This window comes from Protopterus annectens, chromosome 4.part0 (genome assembly GCF_019279795.1).
Source record: "Protopterus annectens isolate FY-2018-M chromosome 4.part0, PAN1.0, whole genome shotgun sequence".
Taxonomy (NCBI): Eukaryota; Metazoa; Chordata; order Ceratodontiformes; family Protopteridae; genus Protopterus; species Protopterus annectens.
The window spans coordinates 792,172,634-792,191,276 of NC_056733.1; the positions used below are offsets into that span (position 1 = coordinate 792,172,634).

The 18,643-nt window shown below is 38.2% G+C and overlaps 1 protein-coding gene across 12 annotated transcripts in view; it reads right to left on the reverse strand.

Annotated features, from left to right (window-relative positions):
- The window catches only part of LOC122799590 (RIMS-binding protein 2-like), a 2,967,700-nt gene that overhangs the window by 737,383 nt on the left and 2,211,674 nt on the right, over positions 1–18,643 (reverse strand). For all 12 annotated transcript variants that reach the window (XM_044068753.1, XM_044068745.1, XM_044068749.1 and 9 more), the window contains 2 exons: positions 14,719–14,870; positions 2,983–3,450 (listed from right to left, as the gene is read on the reverse strand). In XM_044068753.1, the coding sequence (XP_043924688.1) occupies positions 2,983–3,450; positions 14,719–14,870 (620 nt within the window). The remainder of the gene's footprint in view (positions 1–2,982; positions 3,451–14,718; positions 14,871–18,643) is intronic.

An 18,643-nucleotide genomic window follows, 5' to 3' on the forward strand; every position in this document is an offset into this window, starting at 1 on the left:
ATGTTCTCTTGACCTACTCAGCATAATCAGTACAGTTTTACTTATTAATTTACATACATCTATTAATCAGGAATGTCCAGCTAGGAATTTCAGTGATGTCACAGACAGAAGAACTCCAAGACAAGATACAAACATATAGAAAGACCATCAAATTACAAATAAAAACATAACATACAGGAAATTATGCACAAAGCACATTGATATTAAGAGAAGCATCCAACATGTTCCATACACACATAACAATGCCACAGTCTTACGATCAGAATAAAATGCCACTGATAAACCTGCTTCACTGAGAGCAAAAGGCCTATGCTGATTTGCAAAGTTAGTAAATTCCAAGAGCTATTTAAAGTTATAATTAGACAGGTAAGTTAAGTGCAAATTGACTAACATTTACTGCAAAACTGATTTTGCATTAGCGCAGTTGCTAATGCTAGTTCCAGCTCTAAGATAGCACTCTTAAAAAATTCAAAAAAGCGTTTATTAATCTTTAACATAACAGTGTCCTAGACTCAAGCAGTTTCTTTGGCTATTTATTATTTGGGTTGATATGTGGAGAAAGTACATAACTGTGGCAGAACACTGTTAGGGTGATACATTACTACTGGATAAACACACACACACACACACACACACACACACACACACACACACACACACACACACACACACACACAATATTGCTGATGCAGTCATTAATCCATGCCATATCTTCCAAATAATGAGATATACAGCACATATAACACAGACAATATCTTTGGGTTCAAATGTGTTAACCCTTAGTAACTTTGAATCAGTTGTGTGCCTGAACCTGTCTAACACCCCTCCCCCCCAAAAATGGACGATGCATCACAATTATCCCTGAACAAAAAATATTATTTAAAACTTATTTTGCAAGCTTCTTATATTGTTAAAAGAACAATAACTGGAAACACAGATAACAGTAAACACTGTTTTATTTCCGGTACCTGTATTACCCCATTCAGGGTCACATGACAACTGGAGCCTATCCTGACATAAGCCTGCACCTCAAAGCTTGGCTCAACTCCCATGTATGAACTCTTTAGACTTGAGAAGTTGAATTATGGCCTTATACCGTTCCATTTTTGCATAGTCATTCTGGCATCAGGAATGCTCTGGTACTAATTTATTGCAGAATTTAAATTTGGAATGTAGTTTGATAGTAATGGAACACAGCAATGACAACATGCACCCATGGCAAACTACATTTCAGAGTACTGATTCAATTTTTTCCTTTACTGTGACCATAATCCAATGGCTGTAAGCATGGGAACCACCAGTGGATTATGACCATACAAGGAGACACTGTGACATGAGCCAGAATTTTACTGAGAACTAAGATCACATCTCACACACCTCTGTTTCTCCTTTTGTGATGCAAACGGTCAAGTAGGAGTTAGCAAAGTGGCTTATAATTCCCTTACTCCACTCTAAAATGGTGCACATGCAAAGCAACCTTGAAATAGTCATGAGAAAATTAGACCAGTGGAATGATACAAGAGCACCAGCACCGCCTTCCCCGAAGAGCTGTTTGCACTTTATTTAATTATTGGTGCTTGTTAATTTGTTGACTCACACTGAAATGGGTGAAAAGCAATAAAATGCCACAAAATGAAAAGTTCATTTTTAATATAGTCCTGTAAAATTTCTAATCTTGGCCAAAAAATTGAGTCACCAGTACAGGAAGAAAAATTGTTTAGCTGTCAACATGTGGTCTGCTGTAGCCCATTTTTTTAATTCTGTTATGTGCATGGGAAGTGCTGACTTGAAAACTACAGTTGATGTTACGATACTGGGATTCCGTTTACACTGCAACTGTACCAAAAGTGGCAACAGACTGGGATTCTTCAATCCAATTACTGATTATCTGACTGGGTATGGGAATCCCAATCAGTTCATCAGAGTTACCCCTTTCAGTGGGAGATAAGTCAAATACATTTAATTCCAGAGGAGTTACAGAGACAACACTGATGATTAAGGAGGGACTCAAAGGAAACTTCATACCGAGTCAAGTAAAATCAGTACAGTCAGGAAATCTGTCCTTGTTACACATATGATACAGTAACGAAAGAACCCAAAACCTAACTTTGTGGAAATGTGGTATATGATACATAGCGCTAATGATGAAATAAACAGCTCCGTATGTGATAAGAGGCACTGCTTGTGACATTCTGTCACACACAATAAGCAACCAGTGAACTCTAGCAAGGAAATCAATACGTTAATTCTACACAGTATGCATGTACTGTAATAATTAATGTATTTAATTACAAATTATTATATTAATATTAACATAAGCAGCACTTCGTATTGTACTAGCTGCAGTGGGATTTTACTAATCTCAACTAACAAAGATGTAATGTCTATTTTACGGACTTTTTACGTATTATGATTTATGTACTTAAAGAATGACTCTACTTTTGTGTCTGATGTGACAGAATATGAAGTCAGTTTGTAGGAAGTCCTTTGCAGTTCAAAATGTGCTCATTCCCTTCTTACCCACCATAATTACCAAAATGATTCCTCCCATCAGGTTTAAAAATCCAGTTATGCATTCTGTGTACAACATTCATTAAATATGCATATTCCCAAGAGTTAGGTCAAAAGTCCGAGATTAAGAACACCCAAAATGGTGATCATATTTACTGTATAGTGTATTTACACAAAAGCTGAACACAACATTACATCTGTTCAGTAAATCTGCTAAAGGACTGATTACATTTTATCCTTCCAATCTTTTACAGCTTTAACTGTAGCAAAACACATGCCAGAACAATGAAACAGCAATTGCTTAGGGACATAGTATAAAAGTATTTAGAATTTCATTATAGGATAGAGTGCAAGATTTAGGGAAAAATAAATCCTGGATTTTGTCTAAGTTATAAGCTTTTAAAAGAGCAAGACCAGGTTTTGCTTTAGAACTGCATTCATAGTAAGAAGAAAAGGAGTGTGTTAACTCACCCTGTTGGTCTCTGCTACCCTCTGTGCTGCCTCTCGTGCAATGGCTTTTGCTACGGTATTGGAAATAGGAGCTCCTTGTGGCTGGGGAAGAATCCTCTGAGGTGAAGGTGGCCTCCGTCCATGAGATGGGCTGTGAAAGTTGGCTACTGGAGGTTCTAGGGTATGTCCATGAACAGGAGATGGTGAACGAGTCTGCTCCCATGACTCGTCCATTCCTAAGTTTTGACCCATATGTTCATCTTTGGTATGTGGGGCTCTGGCACTTTCTGATGGCTTTGATCTGGGAACAGTTCTGGGGTGGGGCACTGGAGGCACCAAAAGCTCAGGCGGAATGGCAGTGATGGAGGAATCTTCTGATTCTCCTTGTGCTGATAACGTTCGAACACTAATTTCCCTAGCTTCTAAACTCTGCAGCCTTACGATCTCCACAACAGCCCCATCAGCTGTTGGAAACATGACTTCCGCTACCTGGAAAAAAACATTGAGAAAAGAAAATATTATATCATATTAACATAATGCACCCTATGTTATCATTTGATTCAGTTTCAGCGTCTTATAAACAGGCATGTGGTTACTTAGTATATTACATGGCTATCTACAAGAACGTAAAGTGATTTTAAGAAATAAAAGCAGAATGTTGGCAGCACAGGCAGCAGCATTATTGCATGAAGAAAGAAGAATGTTTTTTTCTCTCTCTTCCCTCCTTTTCATAGTCTCTTTCACTAATACTGGTATAACTGCAACTGCAACATGTTTTAACACCATTTAAAGGAAGGATGAACATTGCAATACTAACACCATTTTCTTAACAGGTTAATAAAACAGCACAGGAAAATTGAGTTAACAGATGTTACTTTTTCTTATGTGATTTGCTATGCCCACTAATTCATTGTGAAGTTTAGGGGATCAGATATACATCTGACCTTCGCAGGTGGCAGAGAAATGCAACTGTACTAAAGCACTATACCAGGCAGTACTGATACCACCTCAGTAGTCTAAAACAGACTTCATTATCTTACTGATCTTGTCAAATCCGTGATTTAATGCACATGCCTTGCTCTTTGGTCTGCTTTTATTGTGTCATTCATTTACTAAATCAAACCCACAGACGTTCCCATTGTCACGGAGTGCACTACTATTTTTCTAGGTTGTCCTATGTAATACAAACTGCTGATACTTCAGAGGCTCACTTTGCACTGCCATGGCTGTTATGAAAAGCTATGGCCAAAGGGCTTATCCACCAACAGTAAACGCCAGTTATATGCTACCCCTTGCTCACATAATGAATGCACATATCCCTGGTGGCAACCTCTACTGTAACACTGATGACAGTTGTGAGGACAAACTGCAAAGTTATCACTGGAAGAAAGCAGCGTATCATTTTGGCTATTCTCTAATATTTGGTGGCCCTTCATGTACATAGGTCCCTATGAAAAGGGTATTTTGCAAACCTGGACACATTTATTTTGTAATTCTCGCTGCACCCCCCCCCCCCCCCACACACACACACACACACTTCCATTTCTTTCTTTCCCTAAAGGAGATCACTTAATTGGCTAGTACAGTAGTTCAGTGCTTAATGTTTTTGCTGCAATCTATTGCATACCTTATGGATAGCCATTTTAAACTGACCATATGTATGGCTTAGGTCCCAGTTGAAAAGGAACCCTTACTAACTATATGCTCCACATCGAGGACTAGAACAAACTCAGTAGGACTGTCTTTACTGAAGTAAAAAGACATTTGACTTAGGTGAGCACAATAAACTCCTGGCTTCAGAACTATTATGCTACAAATTCTCCTCTACCTCACTCATTTGGGTGAAGAACTATCTCAGGGGTAATTTTTCCTGGGCGAGGATAGTCATATCTTACAGTCACATATTACTGGTAAATATTGGTAAACTCCACATATCTGTTTTAGAGTATCTTATGTCTTCTGTCTTCACAAACTCCTTCACTGTTACTCTGCAAATATCCTTGCTCTATCGTACACTGATGCTGTGGTGGTCTGGCAGTCCCACATTTCAGCATTTCACATTAGCACGGTATTATCTGCAAATGTTGACAAGAGGATTTGTGGGTAGTTGAACTCCTTGGTACTATCTATGAGCTTCACAGACAGAAGACATGATCTTTAGCACTGTTAAGTCTCTCTCCCAGGATTATGATACTTGGGTTGTGCCCTGTTCTCAAGAGGTAACTGTGCACAGTACCTATTTTAAATATCTTGGCTTCTAGTAGACTCCAGGATAACCTTTCCAATGACACAGATTGCGCTAATGTCACAGGCATATCTCTCAATCCCTTAGCAGAAGAAATCTGACCAAAGCAAAAAATAATGGGGGACAAAGGCCCAAAAATAGGGACAGATTTTAAACATTAATCTTATAAACTTAGTCAATTGCCACAATAAAAGGTTTTGTGTTATCATGCATTTTCTGAAGGATATGAAATTGGAAACTCAAATGTCTAGTATTTTTGCTGAATTCAGACCTTATTCATTTGCTAGAAAACCACAAATTTTATGAAGAGCAGACTAAAAATAAGAGGCAAAAATCTGAGCAGCCGAGAGGTATGGTCACAAAACTGCTAGCCACCTGCCACAAAACTTCCCATCTATAAACCCTGATGCTGAAATGACGATTGTAAAAGGCAGCCTGATGCCTCTGACCGTCTACATCTTGTCATTATTTCAGGCTCTTTTCACAACTGTAACAGATTACAAGTTATGCTGAATAAGATACAAAGGTTCATGGTTCAAGACATCTGAAATGAACATCATTGTGTCACAGTAGCCAAAAACAAGACACTATCTATTGACCTGAGGGGTAACATCATCTCCTCTTCCCTCATTTCACAAATCCTATTTCTGGATCATTGTTCCACCATGAGCCACAACCTGCACTCTTCCATCTACAACTCACTACAAGTAAGGATCCTCCTGCTGAGGTACAAAAGACTGGGATGCATCTCCCACTGTCTATTTGGAATATACCTGCTTTTCTTCAGTTTAAGAGAAGCCTAACCAGATATCACCTCATAAACACCACCGCATGCAGTTACATAAAATAATGAAACCAGTAGTCACATCTTGGTTCTCTGGCTAGAGAGTGCTGCTAAAATTAAGTCACGGTTCAGCGATTGCTGTTTATAATTGGTTCAAGACATCAGCGTCCATGTTGCTGTGCTCAGTCCCCTCATGGTTCTCATTTATACCGCCTTTCAGTTTTGATCTTCTGTATCTAAATTGCAGATGTACCCTACCTTTACTTTTCTTTAAAATGTTCAGTGTAACAAAACTGCAGCTTGTAAATGGGGTCCTTAAAAAAATAATAAAAATTCACTGGTGTAGTTGTCCCATGATGCCTTGATGTCACACTAATGAGTGTCACATTCATAGGTTGCCGATGCATAAAAAAAATGTCATCTCTTGATCAACTGAAACCCTTCTACAGGGGGAAAGCACCCATCACACTCTGACAACTTAATATATACTAACTCTGGGACCACACAACAATGCAGATAAGGGGAATCTCCTTTACTGCACTGTTTGGTATTCACGCAGAATGCACCCAGTGTAACAATGTCTGCAAGCACTCCCAAAATAATACATAAACCCCAAATCACAGCTTCCAAAACCTCTGAACTTTCCTAATCCTCTAACAGTGCAACCACACTGCAGTTGTGTCACTGTTTTACAAAGATTAGTTGAAATGATAACCTGATAACATGGGTAAGTCATACATAAATATGTAATATGTGTATGCACGCACACGTGTGCATGTGTGTTTGAATGTGTGCCATACCCCTCAACTTCACTGAGCAAGAATCCTGGACAAAGCCAAAAATACTATGGGGACAAATGCCCAAAATAAGGGACAGATTTGAAATATTGCACTTATAAACTTAGAAAGTTCACAGAATAACAAACAGGTTTTGCTTTAACATGCATTTTCTGAAGCATGTGGCATGTGAAACTCAAATGTCTGGCATTACTTAGTAACTTCAGTCATCAATGCTCTGCCAGAAAAATACAAATTTTATGAGGAACAGAATGAAAATATTAGTAAAAATATGGGCATTCAGCCACATTCTGGACAGTTGAGAAGTGTGATAAATGTACATAAGGGTGCATGAATATGTATAAGTAAATATATATGTATCCATACGTATCTATGTGCGTGCATATACACACAACACACAGACATACACACAAATATATTAAAATATGTATGTATATCCCATGATTAATGTAATAATAAATTATTAAAAACAAGCAAAAACAATCTCACCTAACTATGTCTGTTTACTGGCCTCTCTAACTGAAAACCAGCACAAGACCAACCTACTCTGATAGTCAATCAGCCTTGATGTGCTGTGTCAGTCATAAGTAAAAGCCTCGTGTAACCACCAAGGCCAGTTACCCAGAATAATGAAGGTTCTGCTCTTACAATAGAGCTTGTTAACTGTTACATTGACTGCTGGGCTCCATCATGCCTGTAGACATTCTGAAGTTGCGAGCTGGCTATCACTTCACTGGACATAGTGGAGTGAGATCTTAACTTAACTTTTTGTCTCACATTTTTTTTTTTGCCCTAAATAAAACTTGTGGCTTTCTGGAAAAATCACTGTGGATTGAGGCTACTAAATAATGGAAGACATTTGAGTTTCAGACTTCATAGCCTTCAGAAAATGCATGGTAATGCAAAATCTGTTATTCTGGCAACTAAGTTCAATATTTAAAATCTGTCCCTGATTTTGGGTCTTTTTCCCCATTATTTTTGGCTTTGTGTGGAATTTTTGTAATAAGAAGTCGAAAGATATAGTTATGTCAGAAAATTTGGGAAGGGAAGAGATCATAAAAACTGAGGACAGGAACTGATAAATTTGTAGACATTTAGGCAGCTTTACATGTACTGTGTTAGCACACCACCAATGACTTTTTAAATGGAGACAGGGTGACACATTATGCCATATGTATTGTTAAACTGGCATGGCCACTGGCTTTAGGTGGCTATTGTATGTTTGTGTGGGTGAATCACATTTTTATTTGGGCAAGATGAGATCACCGCACAATCTGAGAAAAAACAGAGAGTACTTCTACTGACACAAACCAGAGAAAGGTCATTCACAGCCATGGAGAAAGTGCTGTTTTGCACAATTACTAACGTGTGTGTGTGTGTGTGTGTGTGTGTATAGATGTAGATTTATATATATCTATATATATAGATAGATATATATAAATCTACATCTACACACACACACACATACATATAAATAAACCTTGACCCCGACATGGAAGGTTTGTAAGCAAAAAGTTTGATCCATGTTCAGTTTTGTAAAACATTTGTCTGCAGGCACATGGTAAACATATCACTATTTTAATGATGAAACAAATTAAGTGCTCCTAAATGGGATGTATGAAGAGAAGGAAAATTGCAGTAAAAAGTCATAATGACTTGAAACAGGGTATGGATGCACCTTAAGTGAGTTTTTGTTATATACAGGAGGACTTAGTACTTACAATGTTTCAACTCTGATGAAGTCCCATTAACACTAAGGGACAAAAGCTCTTAGTTTGCTATTTTCACATCCTTAATTAAGTCTTTCAATTTTACTTGTGTTGCCTGGTTTGTGTTTGATGTAAGGGCTAGTGAACTAGACTCATTGGGATGTCTTTATGTTTTATCCTGCTGCATTAAGCTACAAGAAGATTCTGGCTGTGTGGTGTTTTTACTTTGCACTTGGCCCTGCAGTCTGTTACCACGACCCACAGCAGTGTTTCCTGAGGTTTGGAGCTGGTTCCTTAAATATAGACTGTCTTTACTTAATACCCCTTCCTTACAGATTGCGCAATGTCTACCACTTAATCCAGTTTCTTTAATTCCCACAGTGGATAAAGGAGAACCACATAATTGTGTTGTTGTAATTAACTCTGAGCTTCCTCTTAGATAAGATTTAAAAGATCTTTTATTACCGAATCCTGAATTGCTTCTTTTTGTTGATGACTTCTGTGTTTAAAGAGAAGATGGAACATCAGTAGCAGCCTTTTCTGTTTGCACCCAAAATTAAATTCTATTAACAGGACAATTAAATGGAAGCATGTCTGCTCACTCAAATAGCTGAATTTGTAGCTATTACTAAAGCCTGTAAATTGGTGAAAGATAAGTCACAATTTTCAAAGGCTCACTTTATGTATACTATGACTTCACATAATATCTTTTGAAAGAATGCAATAAATTAGTATGTTTTAAACAGCAAAGAATTACTTCTTGAGAACATTGGAAAAGTAATAAAAGTTGTGGTAGAATTTAAGAATGCATGGAATGAATATAAGTCAAACGCAGCAGAATGCAGTTTGAAGTGATCTGTTAAGGATCAGTAGCACATTACATTAATCGTAAAATTAGCAGGTTCTGGCAGACAGTATCTGTTGGCAAAACTTGCTTGCACAGGCATGCATGCATGCACATGGTCCAAATATTCCCGATATTAACATTATGCTAATACATTTCCATTAATAGTAAGTAGATATTTGTTTATTATATTTTTGCTTTATTCTGTATGTTGCAAGCATTCCTATAAATAAGTTAAATTCAAACTATTATTAGCAAAGGGGCAGATAGGGTCATACCCTTTATTTACAATAGAATTACCTGAATAAAGTATTTAAAACTTTGCAATCTCTTTCTCTCTGCTTATTTATTTACTTATTTTTGTTGAGATAATTGTCTTATAGGTTCATAGGTTTATATGTTCTTATTAGGCTATTGATTTTAAAGGATCTTTAGAAGCCTATCCATGCATTCCCTTGAAGTTTTTTGTCTCTGTAATTTAAATAAGAAATGAACAAGAGCAGCAGAACTAGGAACAAGGATGTGACTCCAGGGATGAGTTTGAGGTTTCCCATCCATACAAGAAGATTATGTTTGAATATAATAAGAGAAGTTCTTTTGTTTTAAGTAGAGAGGACGATGATTCCAAAGAAGTGGAATTTTCTGTGACAGATATTTATCCCTTCAACATGTTCTATTTATGTTGCAGAAGGTCTCTTGAGTGGATGTTTATGCCATCATTGGACCTGCAGATGTGCAATAGGTTGTAGAGGAACCATCATTGGACCTGCAGATGTGCAGTAGGTTGTAGAGGAACCATCATTGGACCTGCAGATGTGCAGTAGGTTGTAGAGGAACCATCATTGGACCTGCAGATGTGCAGTAGGTTGTAGAGGAACCATCATTGGACCTGCAGATGTGCAGCAGGTTGTAGAGGAACCATCATTGGACCTGCAGATGTGCAGTAGGTTGTAGAGGAACCATCATTGGACCTGCAGATGTGCAGTAGGTTGTAGAGGAACCATAATTGGACCTGCAGATGTGCAGTAGGTTGTAGAGGAACCATCACTGGACCTGCAGATATGCAGTAGGTTGTAGAGGATAGGATCTGCTGAGTCTCTACATGTCAGGCAGAGGTCACTTCTCCACAGCCCGTATTATATCTTAAGAGCATTTTTCTGCCATGCATTAAAAGCAATGCTATTGTTTCATTTCAGATATGTCAGGGCAAACCTGTAATAAAATAATTACATTATACAACAAAATTCACTTTCTTGTGTAGGTGCTCTTTTTTCATTTAAATGGTTTTAGCTGCATTAGTTGTACAGCCACAGTGGTGCAGAGGTTAGCATTGCCACCTCATAGCAAGAAGTTCTCCGGTTCAATCCTCGGCTGGGGTGCCTTCTGTGCGGAGTCTGCATGTCCTCCCAGTGGTCACATGGGTTTCCTCCAGGTGCTCCGGTTTCCTCCCACATCCCAAAGAGATGCTGTAGGTGGATTGGACACACTAAATTGGCCCTAGGTGTGAGTGTGTGCATGTGTGTGCCTTCTGTGGAAGGTTGGATGCCGGGCTGGCAACTCGACACCATAAAACTCCACTGCCAATCATGAGCAGATGGTGATCCGCTGTGGTGACCCCTAACCGGGAAAAGCCGAAAGAAGAAGTTGTACAGTGGTGCAGTGATTAATCTTGTTGTCTCATTACTGTTGGTTCTCTGGTTCACTTCCTTGTTAACATGACTTGTTTGTGGAGTCTGTATGCTCTCCTTTTGTTCACTTGGGCTTCCGTCAGGGGTTTTGGTTTCCTCCTTTATGCAAAAAATACATGAATGTGGCTGAACTAGCAAGGTTTGAAATGCCCTTAGTTGTGTGTGCAGTTTGTAAATGTATGTGTTTGTATTATAATAGACTAGTACCTAGATAAGGACTGTTTTCTGCCTTATACCCAGTGCCTGCCTGGACAGACGTCATCTTACTGTGATACTGATTTGAGAAGGAAGGCAGTGAAAAGACTGGAGGAATAGATGCATGGAAGGATAGCCTCTCTGTAGAAAGACATAATCCCACAAGTACGTTTGCACTGACTGTGAATACATAACACAATGATACTCCACAGACAGAACCTTAGGTTATCTTGACTCCTTGTGCACCCCAGATGCACAGTAACAAACCCTGCCCAACTCCCACCTACCACCACCACCCAATCTATGACATGCCTGAATAATTAATGAATATTCATGAGGATCTCCTTAATGGCCTCATCAACAGTCATTAATTATTCAGCAACAGTCAGTACGGCGCTACTTAACCACTGTTTAAATACACGTAAAATAACTGCTTAAATTACATGAGATTTGTGAAACAGTACTAGGGTTACCACCTGTCTCTCTTTGTGAGGGACAGTCCCTTTTTATGTCCTGTGAAAAGAAAACTAAAAAGTTGCAAATGTCCTACGATTTTAGGGCAAAAATATTTCCTAAGTTTTCTTTAATAGTTGCATAAACAGTTATTTTGTATCTGAAACACTTAAAGCTTATAAGAAATAGAATAAGCAACTCCAATGTTATAATAATAAGCTTTTATTTTGGCAAAAAAAGAGAAGTCGTGTCCTTTGCACTGGCCATGGGAATGTTTTGTCCTGTAAAATCTCACAGTTCTACAAAAAATGTCCCACTTTGGGCATCTGACAAGGTGGCAATCCTAAATATTACAGAAATAAATAATACCCATATACAATTAAATTATGATTAAAAATGAAATGCAACTTTGCAAACTAGTTGCTAATAGACATTTAAAACATCTAAATCACATCCAGTAAAATAAATTCAGTAGTAATCAAATACTTTCAAAATCTTATTTTCCTCCCACCTTCTTCCCTTCTTTTTTACTCCCTGTCACACCGCCCCCCTTGATGCAAAATAGTAACTCCTACTTATGGTCACCTACCTCCTATTACCTACCCCGACAGTTCAATAGTATTCTCCTTCCATCCTGAACTCTACTACTAGTCACAAACTGAACCCTAACATCTCACCAAACCTCCTCTTACTTAGGTTTGTCTCCGACAATTGAACTAGTGTAATCTCTGAGTAGCTTTTGTGTTCTGTTTTTTTTTTAAATTCACAACAATGTAACCTTTTACTTTCTGCGTTTACCAATGTTATTGGCATACTATGTTATTTAATCTGAGAAGCTTTTCTCCCTGGGCCTCTGTTAAAAATGGACACGTATCCAGGTCAAGAAATGTAAAATAAATAAATAATAAATAAATAAAATATACATTAACTGAGATCTGAAAATTAATATATATATATATATATATATATATATATATATATATATATATATATATTGCAAGCAGTAAGTTATATACTGTAGAACTGCAGGAACAATTAAAAAAAACAATGGTAGCATTCAGTACTGAAAATGATTCAGAAGTATTACATGCAACTTTAAAATGAATGAAAAGAGAATGCTATACTTGTATGAATATTTTATGCACATAATATAATTTTAAAATCACAATTAATGCATTGGTTTAAGTCATATCAGTAATAATTTTACTGAATGTTGCTGACTTTATGCACATTTTAACAATTTTTAAATTGCAAATAATGCTTCCAATTCAGTATCAGTGCTGAATGTTGTTATTTTTTAATAGTTTCTGTTTGCTATTCTGACTGCCTGCTTTGGCTGGTTAATCTGAGTCCCCAGGGCTGAATTTTGACAGTTTTTCTCAAAACAATTTTGCTCTTACAATATTGCATTTCACTGTGTGCTGCCATATATATAAAAAGATGCACACAATCAAAATGAAACATACATTTTAACCTCTAAAAATCAAAAATCAGGATGTGCTTTAATATCAGCATGTTTCTTTTACTTTTTAAGAATATCATGTCATCAGGTACTAGACTGCAGGTCTTCAAGTAACAGGCTCCATAGAAGTAGTGATGAAAATTATTTTAAGTAAAATTATTTTGTGAAAAACTGACAACATTCAGCCCTGGAGACCAGGCAAAGCAGGCATTCACAGATCACATGTCAAGGTCATTTGCATATATGTCAGACATTCATAGATCGCATGTCAGGGTCCATTTGCATATATGTCAGTCAAATCCAATGGATGCATGATGTCATCAGCAAATGTGCATGCATATGAATCATACATCATTTGTATATGACATCACATTACTTTCATGTGTCAGTCAAGCTAGCCACACCCACACCTATGCAGTCCCACTGTGGGTGGGGGTACAAGTATTCACAATAACCAAATGTTGCATAGAAAAGTGCTCAGTAGCAGCATCTCCACAGCATTGCCCAACAACTGAAGTTCAGTGCAGCTGACATGCCGTTCCACAGCCAGGGTAAGAGCCTTTTCAGTGACTGGTTGTCAGTGCTGTTAAATTTTTGATCTTCCTGCCGCAGGTGTCTGCCATCAGCAATGTCTAAAAACTCTCTTTGATCATTTTCTTCAACTTTTCCTGACACCTGTATGACCATTTAGACTGCAGCCCTGCTAATGAGGCAGCATTAATGCAGGAGGCAGGGTAAAGTGTTCAGAGATGAGATCAGAGAGCCTCAAAATGGCACTATGCTGATAGCCATTGAGAACATTTGTTGGTACGCCCTATTCACAGCCCTACCCCAACTCCCAATGTACATTACAAATGCACATGAAACTGTTCTAGCTTAGTTTGTCCCTACCAAGAAACATCCCCCAGCATAGGTGAGCCGCATAAAACATTACTCTTCCCTCTTCCATTCAGCCAAATGAATGCCAGGTAGGTCCTCTGGCTCCCTGTGCAGTCCCCATCAACCTGAAGTTTGAGACCAAAACTCATGAAACTCTGAACCGTGGGTGTAGGTTTTTTTACTTACTATAGCACTGAGCTTGTATAACCTCTTTGCTACATTAGCTAAATATATTTATGTAAGAAGCCAAGGTATGATCCAGGGATTCTTAAATGAATGACGTTACTCCACTTGTGCCCCATTACCACTCACCAATCATGCCCCCAGCAGGAGAAGCCACTCACAATGCCCTGCCCTAGTTACAGCTCTGTGGGAAACATAACTCAATTAAATGGTATTACAGTGAAAAGGGCTTTTGATTATTTGACAGAATGAGTTGTATTTCGATGAAATAATCATTCAATCAATTGCCCTATAATTTTATAGCTATCTGAATGTGTGTGTGTGTGTGTGTGTGTGTGTACACACACACACACACACACACACACACACACACACACACACACACACACACACACACACACACACACACACACACACCATTCTTAAAGTTAAGTAGTAGTCAAACTGTTACTTCACACATGTATTTAAACAATGTCTCAGCCAGTTTATTCTGCCTTTTTAATGTAAGGACAGTTTACCTTTTGGCCCTTTGCAAAAACAGCATAGCCAGTCACATTTGCTCCATTGGAAGTTCCTGTTGAGGTCAGGGCTGGAGGCTTCCAGTGGATCTGTAAGGTTCCTGGTACAGGTCCAGCCTGGACCAACACATCCTGTGGTGGTACTGGGGGACCTAGAATAGGAGAAAGCCTTAGTCAATATTTCCTACATTAACCAAAAATAAAGTTAGTTTCAGAACTGCTTTGGGCCTGTAACAATGTAATCCTTATACAAGCAGATTATTTTTCTTCTCTCTAAGTGTAATCTATTAGTCATCATGTGGGTCATGTGACAGTATTTATGTTTCAGAGTGAAACAAAGTAAGATCCATTTTATATTTCAAGTTGTTTCATTTCATTCATAAATCTGGGCACATGACTTATACGTTTGTGAAAGTCAGTACTGTTTGCAACACACAAGAAAGAAATCCAGAAGCACTTTAAAATGCAATTTACAGTTTCATAAACAGAAGAGCACATCCATTTTTTGCTGAGCCTTCTTTCATTTTCTTTCTTTTTTTGCTAGAATATAGATAATTTCTTAACCTACTTACACAGTCTGCTTAGAAAACATTATCCTGAAAGCTTCACAGTGATTTTGCTTTTAAGAACAAAGCACATGCTGTGGCAACAAATTGTAATTTAAAAAATGGCTAGCACAATATTTAAAGTCATGCAAAACAATTATTTAGACTATGCAGTAATTTAGCATCAGCATTTGACAGAGCAAAGGGAGAGGAAGAAAAACATATTGGAATATAAAACATTGCAGCGTATTTTGTGTGCGTGATTTTATAATTAGTTTTAAGTGGCAGATACTGAACTATCAGGCACAGAGATTTGTTTTCCTACAGGTGTTACATAAAGTGATGAACATAGATTGCTCAGGGCCACATATTATATAAGAGAAGGTGGTGAGAATCAAACTAGGTTTTGCTGCAGTCACCCACTACCCTATCATAAATACTCCCTGCGCACCTCACTTCCCCGCCCACTTTTTTCCCCTTTTCTTCTTACTTCATATACCATGCACTGCTTTTCTACACTTAGCTTTTCCTTTTCCTTCCTGTTACTCCTCTCTCTCCTAAATCCCTCCAAATCTCCACCTCCTTCTCACATCATAATTGCTGCCTAATACTCCTTGGTACACAGATGGATCTCAATGTCCCCAACCCCTTCAACCATGCATAACTCATCTCATGCTCAACCCACCTCTAATTTTCTCCAGGCTTAATTATCTTCTTCCCTTCACCATCATATGAGCAAACCTTTCTCATATCCAGATGTGAACAACCCAAATATCCCTGCCCAGATTTATTGTTAGATGTACCCCAATAATTCTTATCCTTCCCCTAAAGTCCAGCCTAATCCTGGGCTTATCTTGCAATCACCAAAACAATGCCCACTGTACCACTGTTTCATGCCACCTGCTTAATGCACCAAGTATTAAAAACATACTTTACATATTAAAAATTTGCTTACCTAGCTCCTGAAACCCCTGACCTCACAGCAATTACAGAATCCTGGATTAAAAATGTGATTCCAAATGTAGGTCACTTTTTCCTGGGCAACAATTAAATCCACAATATTAGGCCACATAAAAGAGATGCTGGTAGAACCCTCCTGCTATATAAATCTCACTTTAGGTCAATTATATGCTCTCAAGCAAACACCACATCAGACTTTCAACCCAGCTGGCACAAAATTAAAGTCATAGCCTAACCAACTCCCAAGTCTCTCTTCACTCAGCAAATACAAACAACTCCTCCATGAGATATTATCTATAACTGCTAATTTTAGATTAGATAAATTTAACTGAAACTTGTACCTTGAATATTTGCATCTGAAGAAGTTTGATTTTATTAAACGAAAAGCGCTTTATGCACTTTAAAAACTACTGGTTGCTTTCTGAAGCCATTTTTTTTTTCTATTTTAGTAGCTTATTTTGTGTTTTTTCCACTTCAGTATGAATGTTCTACTACCACTTTCAAGTGGCAATGCAGAACATTTAGCCATTCTTGGTCTGATCCAATTACTAAGGAACTGACTTACCCAAATCCTAAATAAGGAAATCACTCTGTTGAGGATGTTGTCATAACTAACATTCACAACAAACTAGCCCATATCATCACCCACCCACCATATTTTAAGTAACCGCTGCCATATTATCTTCACTATTTATATCAAAACAGTTGAACCCCATCCCAAAATATCCTTTCATCCAAAATCCATGCAGAATATCAACAACTTAAAAGTTCACTTATTGGCTCATAAATGGACTCCAATTCTTTCCTTTTAGGACTCAGACTGTACTACACAGTGTTAACCGCAACTGTTTCCCATTTTAAGAACACTTTCTTTCCCAAAGCAGGTAGAGTTTATAAAGTTAATAACAAGCTTAGGCTTACCAAAGAATGAAAGGCCCTTCTACAAATTGGAGATGAAGCCTATTATAATTGGAAATACTATTCTCTGAGCCTAGACAAAGGTTCATTACACATCATAACCTATCCAAACAAGCCACACAAGGAACATTGTCTCAAATTATGACAACAGGCTCTATTGTATGGCACAGGATAAAGCCTTGACTGCACCCATGATTCCCTGTGTTTAGTTATTTGCATGAATGTTACAGGGACCAGCGGGGGGGTATGAGAGTGAGAATGTGATGCTGGCTCATGGCAGGAGTGGCATGGCTTGGCTCACTGCACTGGCAATCTCTGCAGCATGAAACCGCTAGCATGACCCATGATGCACATGGTGTGACACTTGGTCAGAAGGTTGGACATACACCTCCTAAGGTGGCTATAGCCAAACATGTAGGCTGTTGAGGGTGTGGGGATAGGGAAGACCTCAGGATATACAGACTGACCCACTCCTTTACACTCAGGTCTTGCCTCTGCCAGGGGATGAACAGGTCAGAGGATTCTTGCTCTGATGGAAGAGCGAATAAGTCAACTGGATGAAAGAAACTGAAGTCTTCAGCCAATCCTGGTTATCAAAAAAAAAATCAAGCTTAGCTGCATTTATTATACAAACCAAAACACTTCAGGAATGAGGCCAGTCTCTTACCTTTGTGGAAGACACCCACAAATAACCCACATTGCAACTCCAATCTAAAGCACTAGGCAAATTTAATAAATTCATTATGGAAGGTCAATGTCATAATCTGTCTACTGTCAGAGGAACCATTCCCAACAACAACCTTATCTTCTTTGTCCCCCAGGATTTATTCCAATTTTCTTCTTTAAAGCAATTCAACCCCAAAGATGTTGACCTTTCCTTAACCAAAGTCCCTTGATATTCCCTCATGATCTGATAACCTATTCCCATAATTCACTACCACAGCAAGATCAACATCATAACTCATCTTGCTCATATCTACAACCTGCCTCACATAAAAATCACACCCTTTCTATGGAAAACAGCCCTAATCAAACCAACAGCCCAAACCCAATACCAACACACAAGACCGCCCAATCTCTATTCTGCCCCCCCCCCACTAAGATACATCCCAAAGAAGATAATTTATATCCATCTCTCCAAATGCATAAATCACTGCAAACACCTGTCTTCCAACAAGCACAGCTTCTGGTCTGGTCATAAAACAATGACTGCACCTTGGTCTCTAAGAGATGAAATGCTAACTAACATGGGTAAAGGCAATCTCACCGGAGCTGATTCAAATAACCTCACTAAACCTTTTAACTTGGTTAAACATTCCCTTCTTCCAAGACACATATTTCATCTAGGTGTAAGACCTGAAGCCTCACCTGGTTTTAGGACTTCCTCTCCAACTGTTTTTTCAAAATCAAGATTTGATCTACCATTTATGGTAAGATCCCCTTTGCTTAAAGGGGTTTCCTTATGGTTCCATCTTAGTCCCTCTTGTCTTTTCTACTTTTAG